At 52.4% G+C, this 27,388-nt stretch overlaps 1 protein-coding gene across 4 annotated transcripts in view; it reads left to right on the forward strand.

Annotated features, from left to right (window-relative positions):
* SLC37A4 (solute carrier family 37 member 4) overlaps positions 1-27,388 on the forward strand; it is a 69,491-nt gene that overhangs the window by 35,306 nt on the left and 6,797 nt on the right. For all 4 annotated transcript variants that reach the window (XM_066606057.1, XM_066606058.1, XM_066606056.1 and 1 more), the window contains exons 3-6: positions 5,851-6,083; positions 17,912-18,155; positions 21,540-21,701; positions 23,996-24,081. In XM_066606057.1, the coding sequence (XP_066462154.1) occupies positions 5,851-6,083; positions 17,912-18,155; positions 21,540-21,701; positions 23,996-24,081 (725 nt within the window). The remainder of the gene's footprint in view (positions 1-5,850; positions 6,084-17,911; positions 18,156-21,539; positions 21,702-23,995; positions 24,082-27,388) is intronic.

Genomic DNA, 27,388 nt, shown 5'->3' on the forward strand with positions numbered 1-27,388 from the left:
CATACCATACACGGTAGGTCATACCACTGTACACCACCATACTATACATGGTAGGTCATATCGCTATACACCACCATACCTTACACGGTAGGTCATACCGCTATACACCGCCATACCATACACGGTAGGTCATACCGCTATACACCACCATACCATACACAGTAGGTCATTCCACTGTACACCACCATACTATACACGGTAGGTCATATCGCTATACACCGCCATACCATACACGGTAGGTCATGTCGCTATACACCGCCATACCATACACAGTAGGTCATACCACTATACACCGCCATACCATACACGGTAGGTCATATCGCTATACACCACCATACCATACACGGTAGGTCATACCACTGTACACCACCATACTATACACGGTAGGTCATATCGCTATACACCACCATACCATACACGGTAGGTCATACCACTGTACACCACCATACTATACACGGTAGGTCATATCGCTATACACCACCATACCATACACGGTAGGTCATATTGCTATACACCACCATACCATACACAGTAGGTCATTCCGCCATACACCACCATACCATACACAGTAGGTCATTCCGCCATACACCACCATACCATACATGGTAGGTTATACCACTATACACCGCCATACCATACACGGTAGGTCATATCGCTATACACCGCCATACCATACACGGTAGGTCATACCACTGTACACCACCATACTATACACGGTAGGTCATATCGCTATACACCGCCATACCATACACGGTAGGTCATACCGCTATACACCACCATACCATACACAGTAGGTCATTCCGCCATACACCACCATACCATACACGGTAGGTTATACCACTATACACCGCCATACCATACACGGTAGGTCATATCACTATACACCACCATACCATACACAGTAGGTCATACCATTGTACACCACCATACTATACACGGTAGGTCATATCGCTATACACCGCCATACCATACACGGTAGGTCATACCGCTATACACCACCATACCATACACAGTAGGTCATTCCGCCATACACCGCCATACCATACACGGTAGGTCATATCGCTATAATCCACCATACCATACACGGAAGGTCATATCGCTATACACCACCATACCATACACAGTAGGTCATACCGCTATACACCACCATACCATACACAGTAGGTCATACCGCTATACACCACCATACCTTACACAGTAGGTCATTCCACTGTACACCACCATACTATACACGGTAGGTCATATCGCTATACACCACCATACCATGCACAGTAGGTCATACCGCTATACACCGCCATACCATACACGGTAGGTCATACCGCTATACACTGCCATACCATACACGGTAGGTCATACCGCTATACACCGCCATACCATACACGGTAGGTCATATCGCTATACACCGCCATACCATACATGGTAGGTCATTCCGCCATACACCACCATACCATACACGGTAGGTCATACTGCTATACACCGCCATACCATACATGGTAGGTCATACCACAATACACCACCATACCATACACAGTAGGTCATACTGCTATACACCGCCATACCATACACGGTAGGTCATACCACAATACACCGCCATACCATACACGGTAGGTCATACCACAATACACCACCATACCATACACGGTAGGTCATACCACAATACACCACCATACCATACACGGTAGGTCATACTGCTATACACCGCCATACCATACACAGTAGGTCATTCCGCCATACACCACCATACCATACACGGTAGGTCATACCACAATACACCACCATACCATACACGGTAGGTCATACCACAATACACCACCATACCATACACGGTAGGTCATACTGCTATACACCGCCATACCATACATGGTAGGTCATACCACAATACACCACCATACCATACACAGTAGGTCATACTGCTATACACCGCCATACCATACACGGTAGGTCATACCACAATACACCACCATACCATACACGGTAGGTCATACCACTATACACCGCCATACCATACACGGTAGGTCCACACACTCTCTGGACTCTTCATGGAAGGGCAGGAATTGGCTTTTAAATTCAAATAAAAGGGTGAAATGTCCGGCAGATCCGCAGCCAATCAGTGAGGTGTGAACGCCCCCAACACCACAGGAACCGCGTGATGCCGCACTCGTACGCACCGTTCAGACAGCAAGGCGTATAAATTCTAGTAAAGAGAAGACCTTCTGGCAGAAGGGAGGGACTACCTGCTGGTCGCTCCTTCCTCCATGTTGTCCGCAGGGTCAGAGCATGCTGGGACATGTAGTCCGTGTCGCAGCATTTGTTCCTTTCCTGTTGTAGTACTGACTGGTGAGGCAGACATCTCGGGGCCTCGCTGGTATTATTACTTAATTAGTCTTGCTAACGACGTATGGCGCCCCTCCCGTCCGTGGAGCGTCACGGTAACGTACTGCGTATTCTGGGCCCGACGCCCCGCTGAGGAGGACGCCTCTGCTGATTTATATACCTGACAGAAAGGTTTCCCTCCATCTGCAGCGTTGAGCATCCGGATGTGCGGCGGTGATACAAGAACCACATGCTGCGCCATTCTGCTCAGTAGGATGCCGCTTGGGCCGGGCCGCCGCTCGCTGCTCAAGAGCCACATTCATTGGTGTTCTGCTGCTTCCTTTTTTGCGCACGTTTATACAAGAGCGGATTTACCGTGGATTTATCAGCAATGCAAAAGTCAGTAGACTGAAACCAGCGAGGTGTGCCGCGGACCCGCAGGACGCACTCATGGTGTTAGGTAGGTACGGTAGATCTCCTCTGTCAGAGAGACATCATGCTCCATCATACTAGAGGACTCAGAGCTCTTAGACCAACCCTCCAGTTTGGGGACAAGACGCTGTCCCAGGGGAGGGGGGTGTTGCCTGCAGTTGTTCCTCTCTCCACTCCTCTGATCTGACATTTCAGGGTCCTGGTTTTGCCCGTACAACATGGCGGCTACAGTTCTCTACCTACCTGAGGCTCCTTCCACACGGGCGACACGATATGAACGCAAGAAAATCGCAGCACTATCGCATTGGTGGTCTGTGCAATATCGCTGCGTTTTCTTGCGGTGCTACAAGCCCTACACTGGAAATAAGCCCTAGCTGCATCAAAAAACCACAAACCCCACATAACCACCTAAGAAGCGCTGTCGGCTCCGGCGCATTGTCTTCTCATCCCCGGCTGTTGTCTTTCTCCCTGGTCAGGGATTTGTAAATCCCCGCCTTTAGGAGCGACGGCGCTCAGCCAATCAGAGCCAGTGCTCGATGAACCAATCACAGCCATTCATTGAATGCCAATCAGAGGCAGTGCTTCCTGGAGGCGGGGATTTACAAGTCCCTGACCAGAGAGAAACGCCTGAAGACGACTGCTGGGGGCCGGAGCTGACAGCCCCTCTTCGGTGATGGATGTGGCCTCTTGATGGCGCTCGGGCTCAGATTACTGCGTTTACAGTACAATCTTCTAGTGTAGAAGTTGCATCACACAAACATGTTCATGCAGCACAAATCATGGGACCGCGGGCCGCAGAACATGACTACGCGTCTGGATGGAGCCCGCCGTTATTTGTAGTCTCGCAGTGCAGCCGCCCACAAGTCATCGCTTGTGTGGAAGAAGCCGTGGGGAAGCCATTTGTAACAACGTTGTGTGACCCCAGCCTAACGCACACGGATGTATTGTGTCGGCGGTCGGCACCTGCCTACATCATACAACTCCTCTGGAGCCGCTCAGCATTGGGCCGTCCCTCTGTTAGTCCTCCTAGAATTATATGAACAGATTGACAACTGGGCGTTACGATTTCCCCAGACAAAGGGGTGTGTCTCTGTACACAGTCTAGTACTGCCAGCTCTGATTGGTCAATATGTGACTGTAGGTTCGCACCCATCTGGTAGCATTGAGCTGTCAGTCAGACATTTCTCGGAGGAATGACAGAGGAACGGCACAACGCAGAGTTGTAAGACAAGAGGCAGGGGAGGCGCCGGACCACCTAACCAACACATCCGCACCAAACCTGGCGCCGGGGCTTGGACCCCCGTACTGATTGGTACACTCCTGACGTTAACACGCCGTTACAATTTCCGTTCTGTTCCTTTATGAGAGCAGAACAGTGAAGGTAACCGCAGAATATCTGCCCGACGGGGTCTGCTGACTACAAGGGGGTCCGTTGGGTTTCTGTCGCAATGTCTAGCATTTTATCAGCAGCAATAGTTCTGCATGCTGCGCTATTTGCTGCTCTACACGTAGCGGACTCTGCCATGTGGGCGCCTAACGGCCGCTGCGGCGCAGATGTGAACGAGGCCTTACAGAGCGTTACAGAGAAGCGGTATAACTCCCATCCGAGCATTTATACAGTTATTACGCTGCACGCAGCATTTCTAGGAGCCGCTCCCTTCTGCCCCCTCGCTGGGGAAGCGCGGCTCGTACAGGAGGCATTCGGACAAGGCCGTGTAACCTTCACACCGGGAGGCCGGGAGTCTGGTTACCTGCAGGATCCGGTTATATATACAATATGTGGCACTTTGCAGTCTCTCTGCAGCCGCCGTGCTCCACCTTTCCATATGGCTCTCCCTGCAGCTTTGCGCTGACGGCTTTACCTGCGGATTCCATCGCGCGAATCACTGTGTTTACTGACGTCCTGATAGAATTGGCAGTGCTTGATGTAAGGAGTTGGTTAATAATGACTGCAGCCCTTACACCGACTGCAAGAAGACAATTGAAAGGCGGAGTCTGTTGGCTGTGACAACAAAGTAAAGCTAGCTGTAAGATAGCTGCAGGCCCTCTTACACGGAACTGTCCGATTTTTGCTGGATTGCGCTAATCATTCAGTCTAAATGCCGCCAGCGACTGAATGATGAAGAATAATTCCTTGTCGTTCAGTCTCTGCAGGCATAACAATCCAACAATTGGCCCGTGGCTCCTCTGTGAAGGCTCTCCAGCCCGCCCGCCACCAGGCACTCCTGTGTGAGAGCAGAGGCACCGATCGCTGGGACGACTGTGTGGCACGCTGCGTCACGCCGGTCGTTATCCCAACCCCCCATAACGTCGGCCGAGCATGCATGTGTTCTTAGTGCCGAGCGGCTCATCTCCCCAGAAGGGAAGGGTCCGGCAGCTCTCCCCTTATTCATGTAGATGCCCCTAATATGGCGACAGTCGGTGCTGAATCAGAAAGTTCTGGGCCTCTGCACAGTAAAGCGCTCCGGATCGGCGGCTTCCTGCGCCGTCTTGATGGTCGCAGCTCCTGAATGTCCTTTTTAAAATGAAGCCTTCCACTAAGAGAAGACGGTACCGCCGCCTGTAGAGGCAGCAGGGTGACGGTGTCAATCACTGCACCTCATCCAGCAGTCGTCTGTCAGGGTGGAGATTGCATGCTAACAGCCCACCGACAGAAAGGAAGCGTCTGCGGGGTCTACAGGCAGCCATGGGGCTCATCTGCAGAGAAGTTACTACCAAGCTCTACTCCGGCATCACTTGAAAGCTGTTAAACAGTATTGGCCCCAACCAGGTCCGTGGGGGCCACCCTCTGCTTATGGCTGCTAGATCCGTAAATGTATGTAATAAGTGCATAAAGTGCCGCGTACAATTATAATGGGCCTCTGTCACCTCCAATGGCACCGTAGACTAATGTTATGGGCTAAAGGAGCTCAAACGCTGCATGCGGGATGTGCCACTTGCCTCCCCTGCCCTTCCCCCACATGTGCCTAGTCCTCTGGTTAGGAGCACGCAGGGGCAGGCTCAGCGCTTCAGCTCCTAGAAGCCCATAACTGATCCCAAGACGAATCCTTCCTGTTGAGTCCCAGAGCGATGGATGACTTGTAACCAGCCATGTGTTGTCCGCAGGTCTCATCACCAGCAGCCAGTCCGCAGCCTACGCAATCAGCAAGTTCATCAGCGGGGTGCTGTCCGACCAGATGAGCGCTCGATGGCTGTTCTCTACGGGACTCTGCTTGGTGGGTGCGGTGAATGTTCTGTTCTCCTGGAGTTCCAGTGTCACCATTTTTGCCGTCCTCTGGTTCTTCAATGGCCTCGCGCAAGGACTTGGCTGGCCACCTTGTGGGAAGGTTCTTCGGAAGGTAGGTGCGCAGCTATATGTGAGCTACCTGGCAAAGCGTCTAGAAATGGGATTTTGTCATCAAGTAGATGACCTCACAGCATTTACTCAGCAGCTGAAGCGCCGCCGGAAACGGAGGCAACAAGCTGGAAGGCTACGGACAAAACAAAGTAACACTTGGTGGATACATTGGGATACAAAGCTTCATGAAGTGTTTGCTGCAGTCTTGGTTATCTTCAGCTCCTCCCATAATATATAGCGAGTGTGCGGTCCCTGTGTCCAGGATGCTGCTGCCTTCACCGGCCCCCCGGCACATGGCTGGACTGCACTCCTCTTCTGCCGCGGTGGCGCTGAGGAGTGTGAGGTCTCCGCTCTCTGCCGCTATGATTCCTTCTGCACACGGTTTATTTTGCTGCAGTATTTTTGGTAGTGAGTTCTGCCTCACAATCTGCTGCTTTTTGTCGCAGTTTTTGGCCTGTAGCTGCACACCGGATTTGCCCCGTCGGCGGGTGAAATCCACATGCAGAATTTTGACGCTAAAAATCGCTTTTCCGCAGGTTTCTTGGTCAGGAAGCGACACGCCGTTTATTGATGCGGAAACAATTTCTGCATCCGGTTTCCACACAGATTTTGTCCGCTGAGCGTTCCTTCACCAAAAGTACAGATTGTGACGGGGCTTTTTTAAAGGATCGCACGAAACCTGCAGCACAAAGTATACGTGGAGCTTAGTGCGTCTCCGTACCAGGATCTGTAATGTGTGAACGCAGCCTGACCGGGCACCAGAAACCGGCGCAGAAAACACGGGTGCTGATGCATTTTTTTGAGTTGAAATTCACTGGGGAAGATTCTGAGACAAATTCCACCGTGTGAACATCCCCCAGGGTGACTTCTGCTGTGGACCCGCACTCATTCCGGTGTGAACATCCCCCAGGGTGACTTCTGCTGCGGACCCGCACTCATTCCGGTGTGAACATCCCCCAGGGTGACTTCTGCTGCGGACCCGCACTCATTCCGGTGTGAACATCCCCCAGGGTGACTTCTGCTGTGGACCCACACTCATTCCGGTGTGAACATCCCCCAGGGTGACTTCTGCTGCGGACCCGCACTCATTCCGGTGTGAACATCCCCCAGGGTGACTTCTGCTGTGGGCCCGCACTCATTCCGGTGTGAACATCCCCCAGGGTGACTTCTGCTGCGGACCCGCACTCATTCCGGTGTGAACATCCCCCAGGGTGACTTCTGCTGCGGACCCGCACTCATTCCGGTGTGAACATCCCCCAGGGTGACTTCTGCTGTGGACCCACACTCATTCCGGTGTGAACATCCCCCAGGGTGACTTCTGCTGCGGACCTGCACTCACTCCGGTGTGAACATCCCCCAGGGTGACTTCTGCTGTGGACCCACACTCATTCCGGTGTGAACATCCCCCAGGGTGACTTCTGCTGCGGACCCGCACTCATTCCGGTGTGAACATCCCCCGGGGTGACTTCTGCTGTGGACCCACACTCATTCCGGTGTGAACATCCCCCGGGGTGACTTCTGCTGCGGACCCGCACTCATTCCAGTGTGAACATCCCCCGGGGTGACTTCTGCTGTGGACCCGCACTCATTCCGGTGTGAACATCCCCCAGGGTGACTTCTGCTGTGGACCCGCACTCATTCCGGTGTGAACATCCCCCAGGGTGACTTCTGCTGTGGACCCACACTCATTCCGGTGTGAACATCCCCCAGGGTGACTTCTGCTGCGGACCCGCACTCATTCCGGTGTGAACATCCCCCAGGGTGACTTCTGCTGTGGACCCACACTCATTCCGGTGTGAACATCCCCCAGGGTGACTTCTGCTGCGGACCCGCACTCATTCCGGTGTGAACATCCCCCAGGGTGACTTCTGCTGCGGACCCGCACTCATTCCGGTGTGAACATCCCCCAGGGTGACTTCTGCTGTGGACCCGCACTCATTCCGGTGTGAACATCCCCCAGGGTGACTTCTGCTGTGGACCCGCACTCATTCCGGTGTGAACATCCCGCAGGGTGACTTCTGCCGTGGACCCGCACTCATTCCGGTGTGAACATCCCCCGGGGTGACTTCTGCTGTGGACCCGCACTCATTCCGGTGTGAACATCCCCCAGGGTGACTTCTGCTGCGGACCCGCACTCATTCCGGTGTGAACATCCCCCAGGGTGACTTCTGTTGTGGACCCGCACTCATTCCGGTGTGAACATCCCCCAGGGTGACTTCTGCTGTGGACCCGCACTCATTTCGGTGTGAACATCCCGCAGGGTGACTTCTGCTGTGGACCCGCACTCATTCCGGTGTGAACATCCCCCAGGGTGACTTCTGCTGCGGACCCGCACTCATTCCGGTGTGAACATCCCCCAGGGTGACTTCTGCTGTGGACCCGCACTCATTCCAGTGTGAACATCCCCCAGGGTGACTTCTGCTGCGGACCCGCACTCATTCCGGTGTGAACATCCATGAGGGTGACTTCTGCTGCGGACCCACACTCATTCCGGTGTGAACATCCCCCAGGTTGACTTCTGCTGCGGACCCGCACTCATTCCGGTGTGAACATCTCCCGGGGTGACTTCTGCTGCGGACCCGCACTCAATCCGGTGTGACCATCCCCCAGGGTGACTTCTGCTGCGGACCCGCACTCATTCCGGTGTGAACATCTCCCGGGGTGACTTCTGCTGCGGACCCGCACTCATTCCGGTGTGAACATCTCCCGGGGTGACTTCTGCTGCGGACCCGCACTCATTCCGGTGTGAACATCCCCCAGGGTGACTTCTGCTGCGGACCCGCACTCATTCCGGTGTGAACATCCCCCAGGGTGACTTCTGCTGCGGACCCGCACTCATTCCGGTGTGAACATCCCCCAGGGTGACTTCTGCTGCGGACCCGCACTCATTCCGGTGTGACCATCCCCCAGGGTGACTTCTGCTGTGGACCCGCACTCATTCCGGTGTGAACATCCCCCAGGGTGACTTCTGCTGCGGACCCGCACTCATTCCGGTGTGAACATCCCCCAGGGTGACTTCTGCTGCGGACCCGCACTCATTCCGGTGTGACCATCCCCCAGGGTGACTTCTGCTGTGGACCCGCACTCATTCCGGTGTGAACATCCCCCAGGGTGACTTCTGCTGTGGACCCGCACTCATTCCGGTGTGAACATCCCCCAGGGTGACTTCTGCTGTGGACCCGCACTCATTCAGGTGTGAACATCCCCCAGGGTGACTTCTGCTGTGGACCCGCACTCATTCCGGTGTGAACATCCCCCAGGGTGACTTCTGCTGTGGACCCGCACTCAAACCGGTGTGACCATCCCCCGGGGTGACTTCTGCTGTGGACCCGCACTCAAACCGGTGTGACCATCCCCCGGGGTGACTTCTGCTGTGGACCCGCACTCATTCCGGTGTGAACATCCCCCGGGGTGACTTCTGCTGTGGACCCGCACTCATTCCGGTGTGAACATCCCCCAGGGTGACTTCAGCTGTGGACCCACACTCATTCCGGTGTGAACATCCCCTAGGGTGACTTCTGCTGTGGACCCGCACTCATTCCGGTGTGAACATCCCCCCAGGGTGACTTCTGCTGTGGACCCGCACTCATTCCGGTGTGAACATCCCCCAGGGTGACTTCTGCTGTGGACCCGCACTCATTCCGGTGTGAACATCCCCCAGGGTGACTTCTGCTGTGGACCCGCACTCATTCCGGTGTGAACATCCCCCAGGGTGACTTCTGCTGTGGACCCGCACTCATTCCGGTGTGAACATCCCCCAGGGTGACTTCTGCTGTGGACCCGCACTCATTTCGGTGTGATCATCCCCCAGGGTGACTTCTGCTGTGGACCCGCACTCATTCCGGTGTGAACATCCCCCAGGGTGACTTCTGCTGTGGACCCGCACTCATTCCGGTGTGAACATCCCCCAGGGTGACTTCTGCTGTGGACCCGCACTCATTCCGGTGTGAACATCCCCCAGGGTGACTTCTGCTGTGGACCCGCACTCATTCCGGTGTGAACATCCCCCAGGGTGACTTCTGCTGCGGACCCGCACTCATTCCGGTGTGAACATCTCCCGGGGTGACTTCTGCTGCGGACCCGCATTCATTCCGGTGTGAACATCCCCCAGGGTGACTTCTGCTGCGGACCCGCACTCATTCCGGTGTGAACATTCCCCAGGGTGACTTCTGCTGCGGACCCGCACTCATTCCGGTGTGAACATCCCCCAGGGTGACTTCTGCTGGGGACCCGCACTCATTCCGGTGTGAACATCCCCCAGGGTGACTTCTGCTGCGGACCCGCACTCATTCCGGTGTGAACATCCCCCAGGGTGACTTCTGCTGTGGACCCGCACTCATTCCGGTGTGAACATCCCCCAGGGTGACTTCTGCTGTGGACCCGCACTCATTCAGGTGTGAACATCCCCCAGGGTGACTTCTGCTGTGGACCCGCACTCATTCCGGTGTGAACATCCCCCAGGGTGACTTCTGCTGTGGACCCGCACTCAAACCGGTGTGACCATCCCCCGGGGTGACTTCTGCTGTGGACCCGCACTCAAACCGGTGTGACCATCCCCCGGGGTGACTTCTGCTGTGGACCCGCACTCATTCCGGTGTGAACATCCCCCGGGGTGACTTCTGCTGTGGACCCGCACTCATTCCGGTGTGAACATCCCCCAGGGTGACTTCAGCTGTGGACCCACACTCATTCCGGTGTGAACATCCCCTAGGGTGACTTCTGCTGTGGACCCGCACTCATTCCGGTGTGAACATCCCCCCAGGGTGACTTCTGCTGTGGACCCGCACTCATTCCGGTGTGAACATCCCCCAGGGTGACTTCTGCTGTGGACCCGCACTCATTCCGGTGTGAACATCCCCCAGGGTGACTTCTGCTGTGGACCCGCACTCATTCCGGTGTGAACATCCCCCAGGGTGACTTCTGCTGTGGACCCGCACTCATTCCGGTGTGAACATCCCCCAGGGTGACTTCTGCTGTGGACCCGCACTCATTTCGGTGTGATCATCCCCCAGGGTGACTTCTGCTGTGGACCCGCACTCATTCCGGTGTGAACATCCCCCAGGGTGACTTCTGCTGTGGACCCGCACTCATTCCGGTGTGAACATCCCCCAGGGTGACTTCTGCTGTGGACCCGCACTCATTCCGGTGTGAACATCCCCCAGGGTGACTTCTGCTGTGGACCCGCACTCATTCCGGTGTGAACATCCCCCAGGGTGACTTCTGCTGCGGACCCGCACTCATTCCGGTGTGAACATCTCCCGGGGTGACTTCTGCTGCGGACCCGCATTCATTCCGGTGTGAACATCCCCCAGGGTGACTTCTGCTGCGGACCCGCACTCATTCCGGTGTGAACATTCCCCAGGGTGACTTCTGCTGCGGACCCGCACTCATTCCGGTGTGAACATCCCCCAGGGTGACTTCTGCTGGGGACCCGCACTCATTCCGGTGTGAACATCCCCCAGGGTGACTTCTGCTGCGGACCCGCACTCATTCCGGTGTGAACATCCCCCAGGGTGACTTCTGCTGTGGACCCGCACTCATTCCGGTGTGAACATCCCGCAGGGTGACTTCTGCTGCGGACCCGCATTCATTCCGGTGTGAACATCCCCCAGGGTGACTTCTGCTGCGGACCCGCACTCATTCCGGTGTGAACATCCCCCAGGGTGACTTCTGCTGTGGACCCGCACTCATTCCATTGTGAACATCCCCCAGGGTGACTTCTGCTGTGGGCCCGCACTCATTCCGGTGTGAACATCCCCCAGGGTGACTTCTGCTGCGGACCCGCACTCATTCCATTGTGAACATCCCCCAGGGAGACTTCTGCTGTGGGCCCGCACTCATTCCGGTGTGAACATCCCCCAGGGTGACTTCTGCTGTGGACCCGCACTCATTCCGGTGTGACCATCCCCCAGGGTGACTTCTGCTGTGGACCCGCACTCATTCCGGTGTGAACATCCCCCAGGGTGACTTCTGCTGTGGACCCGCACTCATTCCGGTGTGAACATCCCCCAGGGTGACTTCTGCTGTGGACCTGCACTCATTCCAGTGTGAACATCCCCCAGGGTGACTTCTGCTGCGGACCCGCACTCATTCCGGTGTGAACATCCCCCAGGGTGACTTCTGCTGTGGACCCGCACTCATTCCGGTGTGAACATCCCCCAGGGTGACTTCTGCTGTGGACCTGCACACCGAGTGATTCACCCTCCGGGGTGAAGGAGCCCAAACCATTCACTGTGTGTTTACAGCCTCCTCATCCACGCGGGGTAATCTGTAAGGGTATATTTACACATGAAGGATTTGCCTCTCTGACGTCTGTTTACAAGAGGATCTGAGGATGACACACATACTGACACACGGTGACACACACACACTGACACACACACACTGTCAGATCTGCTGTATGTCAGCAGCAGCACAGCCAGCTCTGCACAGGGGTTACACACTTACAAAGTGTCCTGAGCCTTAAAATAAGAATCCTCATGCAGTAACTGGTGATGGATGAGTGACATGTTTGCATCCCTCTGATGTGCACATTCCTTTTTGAGGAGCTGCATTTGTTGCTCATAAGACAGGAGGGAGGAAATGTCCCTGTCGCCCAAAGGATAAGATGAAGCAGAGTTTGCTCATCTGTAAAGCAGACAGTAGACATTAGGTCCTGTGAGACTGGCGGGGCGGGGAGCTGAGGAGCCACAGCTGAGAGCGCAGCATGCCTGATACTTCAGGATCCGAGGATGACACACACTGACACAAAGTGCCTGATACTTCAGGATCCGAGGATGACACACACTGACACAAAGTGCCTGATACTTCAGGATCCGAGGAGGACACACACTGACACAAAGTGCCTGATACTTCACGATCCGAGGAGGACACACACTGACACAAAGTGCCTGATACTTCAGGATCCGAGGATGACACACACTGACACACAGTGCCTGATACTTCAGGATCCGAGGATGACACACACTGACACAAAGTGCCTGATACTTCAGGATCCGAGGAGGACACACACTGACACAAAGTGCCTGATACTTCAGGATCCGAGGATGACACACACTGACACAAAGTGCCTGATACTTCAGGATCGGAGGATGACGCACACTGACACAAAGTGCCTGATACTTCAGGATCGGAGGATGACACATTGACACAAAGTGCCTGATACTTCAGGATCTGCGGATGACACACACTGACACAAAGTGCCTGATACTTCAGGATCCGAGGATGACACACACTGACACAAAGTGCCTGATACTTCAGGATCCGAGGATGACAAACACTGACACAAAGTGCCTGATACTTCAGGATCCGAGGATGACACACACTGACACAAAGTGCCTGATACTTCAGGATCCGAGGATGACACACACTGACACAAAGTGCCTGATACTTCAGGATCCGAGGATGACACACACTGACACAAAGTGCCTGATACTTCAGGATCTGCGGATGACGCACACTGACACAAAGTGCCTGATGCTTCAGGATCTGCGGATGACACACACTGACACAAAGTGCCTGATACTTCAGGATCTGAGGATGACGCACACTGACACAAAGTGCCTGATACTTCAGGATCCGAGGATGACTCACACTGACACAAAGTGCCTGATACTTCATGATCGGAGGATGACGCACACTGACACAAAGTGCCTGATACTTCAGGATCTGCGGATGACACACACTGACACAAAGTGCCTGATACTTCAGGATCGGAGGATGACGCACACTGACACAAAGTGCCTGATACTTCAGGATCTGCGGATGACACACACTGACACAAAGTGCCTGATACTTCAGGATCCGAGGATGACACACACTGACACAAAGTGCCTGATACTTCAGGATCGGAGGATGACGCACACTGACACAAAGTGCCTGATACTTCAGGATCGGAGGATGACACACACTGACACAAAGTGCCTGATACTTCAGGATCCGAGGATGACACACACTGACACAAAGTGCCTGATACTTCAGGATCCGAGGATGACACACACTGACACAAAGTGCCTGATACTTCAGGATCCGAGGATGACACACACTGACACAAAGTGCCTGATACTTCAGGATCCGAGGATGACACACACTGACACAAAGTGCCTGATACTTCAGGATCCGAGGATGACACACACTGACACAAAGTGCCTAATACTTCAGGATCCGAGGATGACACACACTGACACACAGTGCCTGATACCTCAGGATCCGAGGATGACACACACTGACACACAGTGCCTGATACTTCAGGATCGGAGGATGACGCACACTGACACAAAGTGCCTGATACTTCAGGATCTGCGGATGACACACACTGACACAAAGTGCCTGATACTTCAGGATCCGGGGATGACGCACACTGACACAAAGTCCCTGATACTTCAGGATCCGAGGAGGACACACACTGACACAAAGTGCCTGATACTTCAGGATCCGAGGAGGACACACACTGACACAAAGTGCCTGATACTTCAGGATCCGAGGAGGACACACACTGACACAAAGTGCCTGATACTTCAGGATCCGAGGAGGACACACACTGACACAAAGTGCCTGATACTTCAGGATCGGAGGATGACGCACACTGACACAAAGTGCCTGATACTTCAGGATCCGAGGATGACACACACTGACACAAAGTGCCTGATACTTCAGGATCCGAGGATGACACACACTAACACAAAGTGCCTGACACTTCAGGATCGGAGGATGACGCACACTGACACAAAGTGCCTGATACTTCAGGATCCGAGGATGACACACACTGACACAAAGTACCTGATACTTCAGGATCGGAGGATGACGCACACTGACACAAAGTGCCTGATACTTCAGGATCCGAGGATGACACACACTGACACAAAGTGCCTGATACTTCATGATCGGAGGATGACGCACACTGACACAAAGTGCCTGATACTTCAGGATCTGCGGATGACACACACTGACACAAAGTGCCTGATACTTCAGGATCCGAGGATGACAAACACTGACACAAAGTGCCTGATACTTCAGGATCCGAGGAGGACACACACTGACACAAAGTGCCTGATACTTCAGGATCGGAGGATGACACACACTGACACAAAGTGCCTGATACTTCAGGATCCGAGGATGACACACACTGACACAAAGTGCCTGATACTTCAGGATCCGAGGATGACACACACTGACACAAAGTGCCTGATACTTCAGGATCCGAGGATGACACACACTGACACACAGTGCCTGATACCTCAGGATCGGAGGATGACACACACTGACACACAGTGCCTGATACTTCAGGATCTGCGGATGACACACACTGACACAAAGTGCCTGATACTTCAGGAACCGAGGATGACACACACTGACACAAAGTGCCTGATACTTCAGGATCCGAGGATGACACACTGACACAAAGTGCCTGATACTTCAGGATCCGCGGATGACACACACTGACACAAAGTGCCTGATACTTCAGGATCCGAGGATGACACACACTGACACAAAGTGCCTGATACTTCAGGATCCGAGGATGACACACACTGACACAAAGTGCCTGATACTTCAGGATCCGAGGATGACACACACTGACACAAAGTGCCTGATACTTCAGGATCCGCGGATGACACACACTGACACAAAGTGCCTGATACTTCAGGATCCGGGGATGACGCACACTGACACAAAGTCCCTGATACTTCAGGATCCGGGGATGACGCACACTGACACAAAGTGCCTGATACTTCAGGATCCGAGGAGGACGCACACTGACACAAAGTGCCTGATACTTCAGGATCCGAGGATGACACACACTGACACAAAGTGCCTGATACTTCAGGATCCGAGGATGACACACACTGACACACAGTGCCTGATACCTCAGGATCCGAGGATGACACACACTGACACACAGTGCCTGATACTTCAGGATCGGAGGATGACGCACACTGACACAAAGTGCCTGATACTTCAGGATCGGAGGATGACACACACTGACACAAAGTGCCTGATACTTCAGGATCCGCGGATGACACACACTGACACAAAGTGCCTGATACTTCAGGATCCGAGGATGACACACACTGACACAAAGTGCCTGATACTTCAGGATCCGGGGATGACGCACACTGACACAAAGTCCCTGATACTTCAGGATCCGGGGATGACGCACACTGACACAAAGTGCCTGATACTTCAGGATCCGAGGATGACACACACTGACACAAAGTGCCTGATACTTCAGGATCCGAGGATGACACACACTGACACAAAGTGCCTGATACTTCAGGATCCGAGGATGACACACACTGACACAAAGTGCCTGATACTTCAGGATCCGAGGATGACGCACACTGACACAAAGTGCCTGATACTTCAGGATCCGGGGATGACGCACACTGACACAAAGTGCCTGATACTTCAGGATCCGAGGATGACGCACACTGACACACAGTGCCTGATACTTCAGGATCCGAGGATGACACACACTGACACAAAGTGCCTGATACTTCAGGATCCGGGGATGACGCACACTGACACAAAGTGCCTGATACTTCAGGATCTGCGGATGACACACACTGACACAAAGTGCCTGATACTTCAGGATCGGAGGATGACACACACTGACACAAAGTGCCTGATACTTCAGGATCCGAGGATGACAAACACTGACACAAAGTGCCTGATACTTCAGGATCGGAGGATGACGCACACTGACACACAGTGCCTGATACTTCAGGATCCGAGGATGACACACACTGACACAAAGTGCCTGATACTTCAGGATCCGAGGATGACACACACTGACACAAAGTGCCTGATACTTCAGGATCGGAGGATGACGCACACTGACACAAAGTGCCTGATACTTCAGGATCGGAGGATGACGCACACTGACACAAAGTGCCTGATACTTCAGGATCCGAGGATGACACACACTGACACAAAGTGCCTGATACTTCAGGATCCGAGGATGACACACTGACACAAAGTGCCCGATACTTCGCCTGCGGGAGACGAGCGGCAGACAGACCGTCCGGCAGCCACTAAATCCTTTCTTCAGGCTGCAGTAAATGAAGATTTGCCAAGTCTTGCATGTTTAGGATGACGTCCAGAGAAGTAGCTTACGGCCAGAGCAGCGATCTCGGGCTGATCGCCAGTTTTAGGCTTCCTTCACCTTCTGTTTGTGTTTTATTTTTTTTCTAGTTTTTTTTTTTTTAAAGACAAGATCAGGAGCGAATTAGGGAAAGAGACAAAGTGTTCGTAGTGCAGGTCCTTCACATATGTATTCACATCTATCCACCAAATATACCATAAAGGTCAGATAGGTGCGGGCCGCACTTCTGGGACCATCACTTATCTCTAGCTGTGGTTCCCAGCCCGGACTATATGAGGCGGCCACAGTTGGTTGGGATTATCAGAAGGCGTCGATGGTACTGGTCTCAAAGGGCGTAGTCGCTGGGGGTCTCAAAGGGCGTAGTCGGTGGGGGTATCAGAGGGCATCACCGATTGATGAGTGGGAAGTGATACACTGAGTGCGTCACCGATGATGCCCTCCGAGACCCCCATCGTTGACGCCCTCTGAGACCCCCACCAGTGACACACTCTGACATGTGCCTCTGCTCGTGCTCCGTAGGCTGTGCTTGTAGCCCGTTGTGTGCAGAGATTCCAGCAGTAGCCCGCGCTCTCCTGTAACGCTGCAGTTCAGAAGGTGACTTGCAGGTTTTTCTGGGTTTCCGTAAAGTAAATCACGGACAATGAAGTCTTTTTCTGTGTTTTGATACTGCAATAGATTTTTGTACATTTCTCCTTCACCTTTGTGCTTCTTCTCCTCCGTCTCCGCAGTGGTTCGAGCCGTCGCAGTTCGGCACGTGGTGGGCGGTGCTGTCGTGCAGCATGAACCTTGCAGGAAGTCTGGGTCCGATTATCGCCACTCTGGTAGCGGCCAGTTATAGCTGGCGGAGCACCTTGTCCTTCTCCGGTCTCATCTGCATCGGCGTCTCCGTCTTCTGCCTTCTACTCATCAAGAATGAGCCGTCCGACGTGGGGCTGAAGAACATCGAGCCGGGGCCCAAGAAAGGGAAGAAAGGTGAATCCCGCAGAAAGCTTGGGGCCTGCGCACGGGCACCTTCATGTAGCGAGAAACAGACATGAAAAAACGTATATAAACGCCTGTAATTTGAAGCATGCGTTTACGTTTTTAATGCCTATGCGCAGTTTACGCTTTGATCTGTTTTTGATATGAAAAATATATGTGTTTTTTCACAGATTTTTTTTAATAGAGTTTAACACTTTTTTCTTTAAGAGGGGGGGGGGTCCTCACACAAACAGATTTTAATTGCAGAATCTGCAGTCGCCTTCCGCGCATGAGACCTGCGGTAAAATGCGGGCATTGTCAGGCATGTATTTTTGAATATTCTGTCACACTTGTGGGTACTAATTATATATTCCGCGCGTGGATGAAAAACCGCAGCAAGCTCTATTTTAGTGCGGATGGCCTCAGTAGATGTCTATTGATGCAAGCGATCCGCAGCCCATACGCAATTAGCTTTGTGTATGAGCGGCAGAACCGCTTGTAACCTGATAGCAAAATACATAGATAAGCGGGCATGCTGACTGGAGGGGGTGAGCCTTCTTCCGCGTGGACGATACGCTGCCTTACGCATACATCCGTGCGGTTAAACCATCACTTCCACAATTTTCACAATTGATTTCCGCAATGTATCGCAGGTTTTTCTGCTGCGGAATCCGACCCGGTTGTGTGAGCCCGGCCTACGATGTATATACAAAGGGTATATACAAAGGGTATGGAAACGTACAGCCATGGGTTACTATGTGTTTTCCATTGTCTGTGGTGTTAAAAGGTGAAGGTTTCTATGTCTCCATGCGTTCTGTTTCTGGGACTGATACGCACATATAGTAGACGCCGCATTGCAATCCCACAAAAAAACTCATGTTTTTTTTAGATTAAAAATGCCTACCTTTCACGGGTGACCATGTGACGTTGTGGAGGGGCCTTCAATGCACAACAGATCCCCCTGAAGTACATAGAATTAAGATTAGTATCCACCAGGATTACATGCAGGTTTACCATTGAGTTCAGCGGATGCAGGGAGCTCGCTGTAGCGGTGGCGGATGCAGGGAGCTCGTTGTAGCGGTGGCGGATGCAGGGAGCTCGTTGTAGCGGTGGCGGATGCAGGGAGCTCGTTGTAGCGGTGGCGGATGCAGGGAGCTCGTTGTAGCAGTGGCGGATGCAGGGAGCTCGTTGTAGCGGTGGCGGATGCAGGGAGCTCGTTGTAGCGGTGGCGGATGCAGGGAGCTCGTTGCAGTGGTGGCGGATCAGGGAGCTCGTTGTAGTGGTGGCGGATGCAGGGAGCTCGTTGTAGTGGTGGCGGATCAGGGAGCTCGTTGTAGTGGTGGCGGATGCAGGGAGCTCGTTGTAGTGGTGGCGGATGCAGGGAGATCGTTGTAGTGGTGGCGGATGCAGGGAGATCGTTGTAGTGGTGGCGGATGCAGGGAGCTTGTTGTAGTGGTGGCGGATGCAGGGAGCTTCTTGTAGTGGTGGCGGATCAGGGAGCTTCTTGTAGTGGTGGCGGATCAGGGAGCTTCTTGTAGTGGTGGCAGATGCAGGGAGCTTCTTGTAGTGGTGGCGGATACAGGGAGCTCGTTGTAGCGGTGGCAGATGCATGCAGGGAGCTCGTTGCAGTGGTGGCGGATCAGGGAGCTCGTTGTAGTGGTCGCGGATGCAGGGAGCTCGTTGTAGTGGTGGCGGATGCAGGGAGCTCATAGTGGTGGCGGATGCAGGGAGCTCATAGTGGTGGCGGATCAGGGAGCTTCTTGTAGTGGTGGCAGATGCAGGGAGCTTCTTGTAGTGGTGGCAGATGCAGGGAGCTTCTTGTAGTGGTGGTGGATACAGGGAGCTCGTTGTAGCGGTGGCGGATGCAGGGAGCTTCTTGTAGTGTTGGCGGATACAGGGAGCTCGTTGTAGCGGTGGTAGATGCAGGCAGATTCTTATTGATTTGGAGCTCTGAATGAGAGAACAGAAAATCTAAGGTACTTGGGTGCAATCATCTTGGCCATCTGCAGCACTCCTCTCATTCATGTGAACGAGGGGGCGGCGACTGTTTCCTGGGAGCGCTGCTCTGCAGGGGAGGTTGTTGAGTCCCTTCATTCCCAGAGGTCAGACCACCACCGACCATAAATTGATGGCCTATCATAGCGACGTGTGATCACCTTATGCGATAGATGGCTCATATCCTTAAAGAGCTATTCCTATCTTTGGGAATCCAGTTAGAGAGTATCCCGCCTGTCTGAGGCGCCCCCTGCAGGCACACTTTATCCTGACTTATACGCCAGTATTTTAGCCAAAAAAACAGGACAGATTTTGGAACTTTTTTCAACTTTCTTCTACATTCGACACTTTTCAAAAAGTTGATGGAGCCTAGAGAAAGGGGACGGGCCTCTGCCGCTCGACAGACTGTAATCCCCCCAGTATTGGGGTATCTAATGTACAGCGGCTCTTAGCTGATGTGAAGTTTGATTTTCTAGTCCATGAACTGCAGAAAGATGCGCTAAATTTATTAGGAGGACCGCGGCTGTTAGTAAACTGGGTGCGTCTTCAGCGTTCTTCATACTGAGGTTGTCGTACGGCTCTCTCCCATCAGTGAGTGTCGGGTAAGCTGCTATCGGTGGGCTTCTTCCTGCACCCCGGTCGGTTATCTCTGTGGTTCACCAGCGCCGGGTGGGAGCAGGTAGGCCAGAAGTGAACGCCTTGCAGCAGGCCAATAGTTACAGTGTAGACGCAGTCCTGGGGGGCTAAGGAGGCGTCCGGTTTATCACAGGGGCGCCTGCTGGATGTATTTCATATATAAGCCACTGCAACTGAATCCCAGCCCCGCAGGGAGTGTCTGAAGCCCGTGCCGACTGGTCATCGATTGGCGCCTCACCTTCCATTATAACACCATGACAACTCGTCTGGCTGCCAAGTGCTTCCCGACACCCATCAGGAGACGTCTGTTAGCAGGTTGTGACCCCGTTACCACAATGGCTTCACAGATAGGGTGCCGTACTAGGAATGTGCGCCGTGGAGACGCTCCTAACCATCATGAACTCTCAGAAAAAGGGAACACAAAATGTGCGTCCCCAGATACGATGCGTCCGTGTATGAGCCGCCCGGACCGCCGATCATACTTCACCCGTTGCTTTTGATGGTTTATTCCAAAATAGTCGGCGCCGTGGAAAATGTAAAGACAAAAAACGCAACTTTTGTGAAACGTGTCGCTGCCATCAGTTTCAAAATGATCCTTTTAAGCGGGATGACCCCCCCCCCCCCCCCCCGATACGTTCCTCTACGGATGAGATCTACAGGTCGTTGTCTGCTTTATTTCTGTACATTTCCCTACGTTTCATGCAGCCTCCATCTTTTCTGGAGTTGGGGTGTCTGACCTCCCCTTCTTGTGCTGTTTTACCCCAGGTGCCCAGTCTGCCGATGAGACCACCCTGAGGGAGTTCCTGCTTTCTCCGTACCTGTGGCTGCTGTGCGCCGGCTACTTGGTGGTGTTTGGAGTGAAGACGTGCTGCACAGATTGGGGGCAGCTCTTCCTGATTCAGGATAAAGGGCAGTCAGCGCTGATAGGTAAGTGGCGGCCGTAAATGCCATGTATAACTGGAGCTATCCGGTCAGCGGGGCCGGCTGCATAGCTTTGTCATCGCAGCTTTTCTATTTCCCCTTCCCATTTCCCTACCCTGTCCTAGTAGATTTGGCTCTGTGAAGTGGGTGGTCTCCGCTTGCTGTCAGTGGATGATATCATTAGATTGGATTGACAGCAGTGAATGCTGCCTACTTCACAGACTCCTAACACAGGGAGCAGAGAGAAAAGACAAGCTGCAATGACCAGCGGGGCCACAGCTACAAACTGCAGCTGATCTCCACGACCCGAAGACATGGCGGGTGCCACCATAATCTCGTGTGCCAATTTTAGGAGGTGCACTGACTGTGGTGACTGCATTCTTTCAGCCTGCTTTCACACCTCTGGCAGACATGTATACAAGATGCATTCATTCATCTCCATCCAGCAAAGTGACAGGAGTGCCCCGCGCAAACCCTGGTCCTTCATAGACTTCATAGCTGAGACGCTGTAAACTGGGATGGATCAGGATGGAATTCAATTGTTTGATTGCATTCAGTGACCGCAAACAGAGATCTTGAAAATGATAAGAAACAGAAATACTAAATGTATTAGTAAATGGCAGAACATTTCATTACACGATGATTAAGGAGACTCCGTCTACATGGACAGAACGCGGCCTGAAAATATGACCGTGCGTCTGTAGTCTTATTTACACGGAGTGGTGTAGTGAATACTGCAGGTGTAGAGGGAAGACCCGCAGCGGGCCGCAGGGAGGTCATTGCAAGTAGGGAGCTTCAGGCACAAATCAGCTTCCTATTCTTCACCTAATTGTAGTGATCGGAGCAGACGACACGATTCCACGTGTGCTGTTATGAGGAATCCATAGAATGACAGAATGGTAGAGTTGGAAGGGTCCTCTGTGGTCATCGGGGTCATCAGGGTCCTCTGTGGTCATCAGGGTCATCTGGTCCTCTGTGGTCATCGGGTCCTCTGTGGTCATCAGGTCCTCTGTGGTCATCGGGGTCATCAGCTCCAACCCCCTGCTCAGTACAGGATTACTAAATCATCCCAGACAAATGTCTATCTGGCCTCTGAGGACTTCCATTGAAGGAGAACTCCCCACCTCCCGTGGCAACCTGTTCCACTCATTGATCCCCCTCACTGTCTAATATCTAATTTGTGACTCCTCCCTAAATACCTTTATAAATTTCCAGTGGGTTGCCATTCCTGAGAGAACCCTCCTCCATAGTGTTGAGCACCATGATGGCACAGAGCAGTGCGCACACATTGTGGTGGAACGTGGAACATCTCCAGTGGGCGGAGCTGGAGACATCACTAAGGCCAAAAAGGGGTGGGTTTTAAGGTGTTGGGAAGGGAGTGAGCCCGGACTGCAAATAGAGATGGACCGCCTATCAGATGGTCGGAGGTTAATTTGCATATGGCGTGCAACACTATGGAGGAGGGGTCTCTCAGAAATGGTAACGGATGAAGGTATCTATGGACTCATCATAACCGTGTCATCCGCCCCGATCACTACAATTAGTAACAGACTTATTCATGGGGTAAGTGTCAGTTTTCAGAGTTAGATCAGGGGGAACGGAACACAAATACCGAGGCAGATTGACTGATGCTGTTTAATAGTGCCAACTGAAGGCCCATTGACACTGGACGATTATCGCTAAAAACTCGCTAATCGGAGATCGTTTTAGCGATAATCGGTGCGTGTAAATGGGCGCGGGGCCCCCCGCATTTCGGGCTCTTTTTGCTGATCATTAAAATCAAGCTCACTTGATTTTAACGCTCATCTTTATCAGTCGTTCTCCACGGGGAGCGCTGATAACATTGTCCCCACCCGCTATATAAAAGTTCCGATTTTGGCACAAGTACCAAACATTCTGGCTTTTGAACGGTTAAGCTGGCTCTGAAACTTTTTAAAAGGAGGGCGGGGCCACTTGTGGTCCATCAATTTACTATAATTTACTCCCAAAACTGTAAATTGTAGCTCAAACCCACACCAGCTCATAGATGAGCGTACGTTTCAGATTTAGTGCACAGACGGCCCGAAACAAGTGAAAACCGTCTGAATGGGCGTGCGCCTCCTAATCCATTTGGCGCTTCACAGCAGCGTCGACCAGCATGTAAGACGCGGCTCTCATGTGTCCGGCACTGGTGATCACACAGGTCCAGCGGCCCATCCAGACCCTCTGCATCCAGTTGGGGCGACGTAGTGATCCTGCTGCTGTAAATTAGTACCCGCGGGACGACCCTTCCAAGATGTTAAACTATTGGTCTGTTTCAGGAAGCTCGTACATGAGCGCTCTGGAGGTCGGAGGACTCGTAGGCAGCATTGCTGCAGGACTGCTGTCTGATCGGGCTGTGGCAAAGGTAAGTGAATGCGGCCGTTACAAATGCAGTCTGTAACCTGCTAAATACTCTTCCCGTCACACAAGGCAGGCAGTGACCGAATCTAGGGCCACTAAGCAGAAACCTATCTGTATGCCAGTATGCACCACATGTAAACAGGCACTGCGCTGTGAAACAACTTACATGATAACCAATGTGATAACTGGCAAAAGCACTAATCACTTTTTTTTACCCAAAATGCTGTTTTTGTGCTGAAAAATGTGCTGGCCACTAGGGGTCTCACTTCCATCTAATTTGCTTTCCTGTCTGTGTCTAGCAACAGAGACACTGAGATAGATCACAGGAAATGTGTGCGGCGACGGTTCTCCCATGCTGCCGATAGAAGAAAATGGGAGTAACACAGAGAGGCTCACACACAGGCTGCAGCTAATACAGTTTACTGTCTCATCGCTACTGCTATCACCTCTACACTGCTCAGTACTGCTATATAATGTCCTCCATGCTGCTGTTAGTTATGGGATGCAGTAAGATGTAGAGAAGAGATCCTGCTCTCCTATGTGTACACTGTATAGAGACATTATAGCAGCAGACTACATCCACCAGCTCACAGATAGAGAAGAGATCCTGCTCGCCTATGTGTACAGTGTATGGAGACCTCATAGCAGTCTACACCAACCAGCTCAGAGATAGAGAAGAGATCCTGCTCTCCTATGTGTACAGTGTATGGAGACATCATAGCAGCAGTCTACACCCACCAGCTCAGAGATAGAGGAGAGATCCTGCTCTCCTATGTGTGCAGTGTATGGAGACCTCATAGCAGTAGTCTACACCCACCAGCTCACAGATAGAGGAGAGATCCTGCTCCCCTATGTGTACAGTGTATGGAGACATCATAGCAGCAGTCTGCACCCACCAGCTCAGAGACAGAGAAGAGATCCTGCTCTCCTATGTGTACAGTGTATGGAGACATCATAGCAGCAGTCTACACCCACCAGCTCAGAGAGAGGAGATCCTGCTCTCCTATGTGTACAGTGTATGGAGACCTCATAGCAGCAGTCTACACCCACCAGCTCAGAGATAGAGGAGAGATCCTGCTCTCCTATGTGTGCAGTGTATGGAGACCTCATAGCAGCAGTCTACACCCATCATCATAGAGATAGAGAAGAGATCCTGCTCTCCTATGTGTACAGTGTATGGAGACATCATAGCAGCAGTCTACACCCACCAGCTCAGAGATAGAGAAGAGATCCTGCTCTCCTATGTGTACAGTGTATGGAGACATCATAGCAGCAGTCTACACCCACCAGCTCAGAGATGGAGAAGAGATCCTGCTCTTCTATGTGTACAGTGTATGGAGACATCATAGCAGCAGTCTACACCCACCAGATCAGAGATAGAGAAGAGATCCTGCTCTTCTATGTGTACAGTGTATGGAGACATCATAGCAGCAGTCTACACCCACTAGCTCAGAGATAGAGAAGAGATCCTGCTCTCCTATGTGTGTAGAATGTATGGAGACCTCATAGCAGCAGTCTATACCCACCAGCTCAGAGATGGAGAAGAGATCCTGCTCTCCTATGTGTACAGTATATGGAGACATCATAACAGCAGTCTACACCCACCAGCTCACAGATAGAGAAGAGATCCTGCTCTCCTATGTGTACAGTGTATGGAGACATCATAGCAGCAGTCTACACCCACCAGATCAGAGAGAGAGAAGAGATCCTGCTCCCCTATGTGTGCAGTGTATGGAGACCTCATAGCAGCCATCTACACCCACCAGGTCAGAGATGGAGAAGAGATCCTGCTCTCCTATGTGTACAGTGTATGGAGATATCATAGTAGCAGTCTACACCCACCAGCTCAGAGAGAGAGAAGAGATCCTGCTCTCCTATGTGTACAGTGTATGGAGATATCATAGCAGCAGTCTACACCCACCAGCTCAGAGATAGAGAAGAGATCCTGCTCCCCTATGTGTACAGTGTATGGAGACATCATAGCAGCAGTCTACACCCACCAGCTCAGAGATAGAGAAGAGATCCTGCTCTCCTATGTGTGTAGAATGTATGGAGACCTCATAGCAGCAGTCTATACCCACCAGCTCAGAGATGGAGAAGAGATCCTGCTCTCCTATGTGTACAGTGTATAGAGACATCATAACAGCAGTCTACACCCACCAGCTCACAGATAGAGAAGAGATCCTGCTCTCCTATGTGTACAGTGTATGGAGATATCATAGTAGCAGTCTACACCCACCAGCTCAGAGATAGAGAAGAGATCCTGCTCTCCTATGTGTGCAGTGTATGGAGACATCATAGCAGCCATCTACACCCACCAGGTCAGAGATGGAGAAGAGATCCTGCTCTCCTATGTGTACAGTGTATGGAGACCTCATAGCAGCCATCTACACCCACCAGGTCAGAGATGGAGAAGAGATCCTGCTCTCCTATGTGTACAGTGTATGGAGACATCATAGCAGCAGTCTACACCCACGAGCTCAGAGATAGAGAAGAGATCCTGCTCTCGTATGTGTACAGTGTATAGAGACATCATAGCAGCAGTCTACACCCACCAGCTCAGATAGAGAAGAGATCCTGCTCTCCTACGTGTTCAGTGTATGGAGACATCATAGCAGCAGTCTACACCCACCAGCTCAGAGACAGAGAAGAGATCCTGCTCTCCTATGTGTACAGTGTATGGAGATCTCATAGCAGTAGTCTACACCCACCAGCTCAGAGAGCGAGAAGAGATCCTGCTCTCCTATGTGTAAAGTGTATGGAGATATCATAGCAGCAGTCTACACCCACCAGCTCAGAGATAGAGAAGAGATCCTGCTCCCCTATGTGTACAGTGTATGGAGACATCATAGCAGCAGTCTACACCCACCAGCTCAGAGATAGAGAAGAGATCCTGCTCTCCTATGTGTACAGTGTATGGAGACATCATAGCAGCAGTCTACACCCACCAGCTCAGATAGAGAGAAGAGATCCTGCTCTCCTATGTGTACAGTGTATGGAGACATCATAGCAGCAGTCTACACCCACCAGCTCAGAGAGAGAAGAGATCCTGCTCTCCTATGTGTGCAGTGTATGGAGACATCATAGCAGCAGTCTACACCCACCAGCTCAGAGAGAGAGAAGAGATCCTGCTCTCTGCTGACATCAGCATGTGTATCACTACTTTATGCAGCCCAAGGAGAGAGCAGCATAAGTGGGTTAATAGGTTTCACTTTTTAAAACGTAATGGGGCGATTTGGAAATCTGCTATTCTCAGTTAACTATTTTGGCGTCTGTTATGGCTACAATACCTGGACTTCAACCAGTTCTAC

The sequence above is a fragment of the Eleutherodactylus coqui genome, chromosome 6 (assembly GCF_035609145.1).
Source record: "Eleutherodactylus coqui strain aEleCoq1 chromosome 6, aEleCoq1.hap1, whole genome shotgun sequence".
In the NCBI taxonomy this organism is placed as follows: Eukaryota; Metazoa; Chordata; class Amphibia; order Anura; family Eleutherodactylidae; genus Eleutherodactylus; species Eleutherodactylus coqui.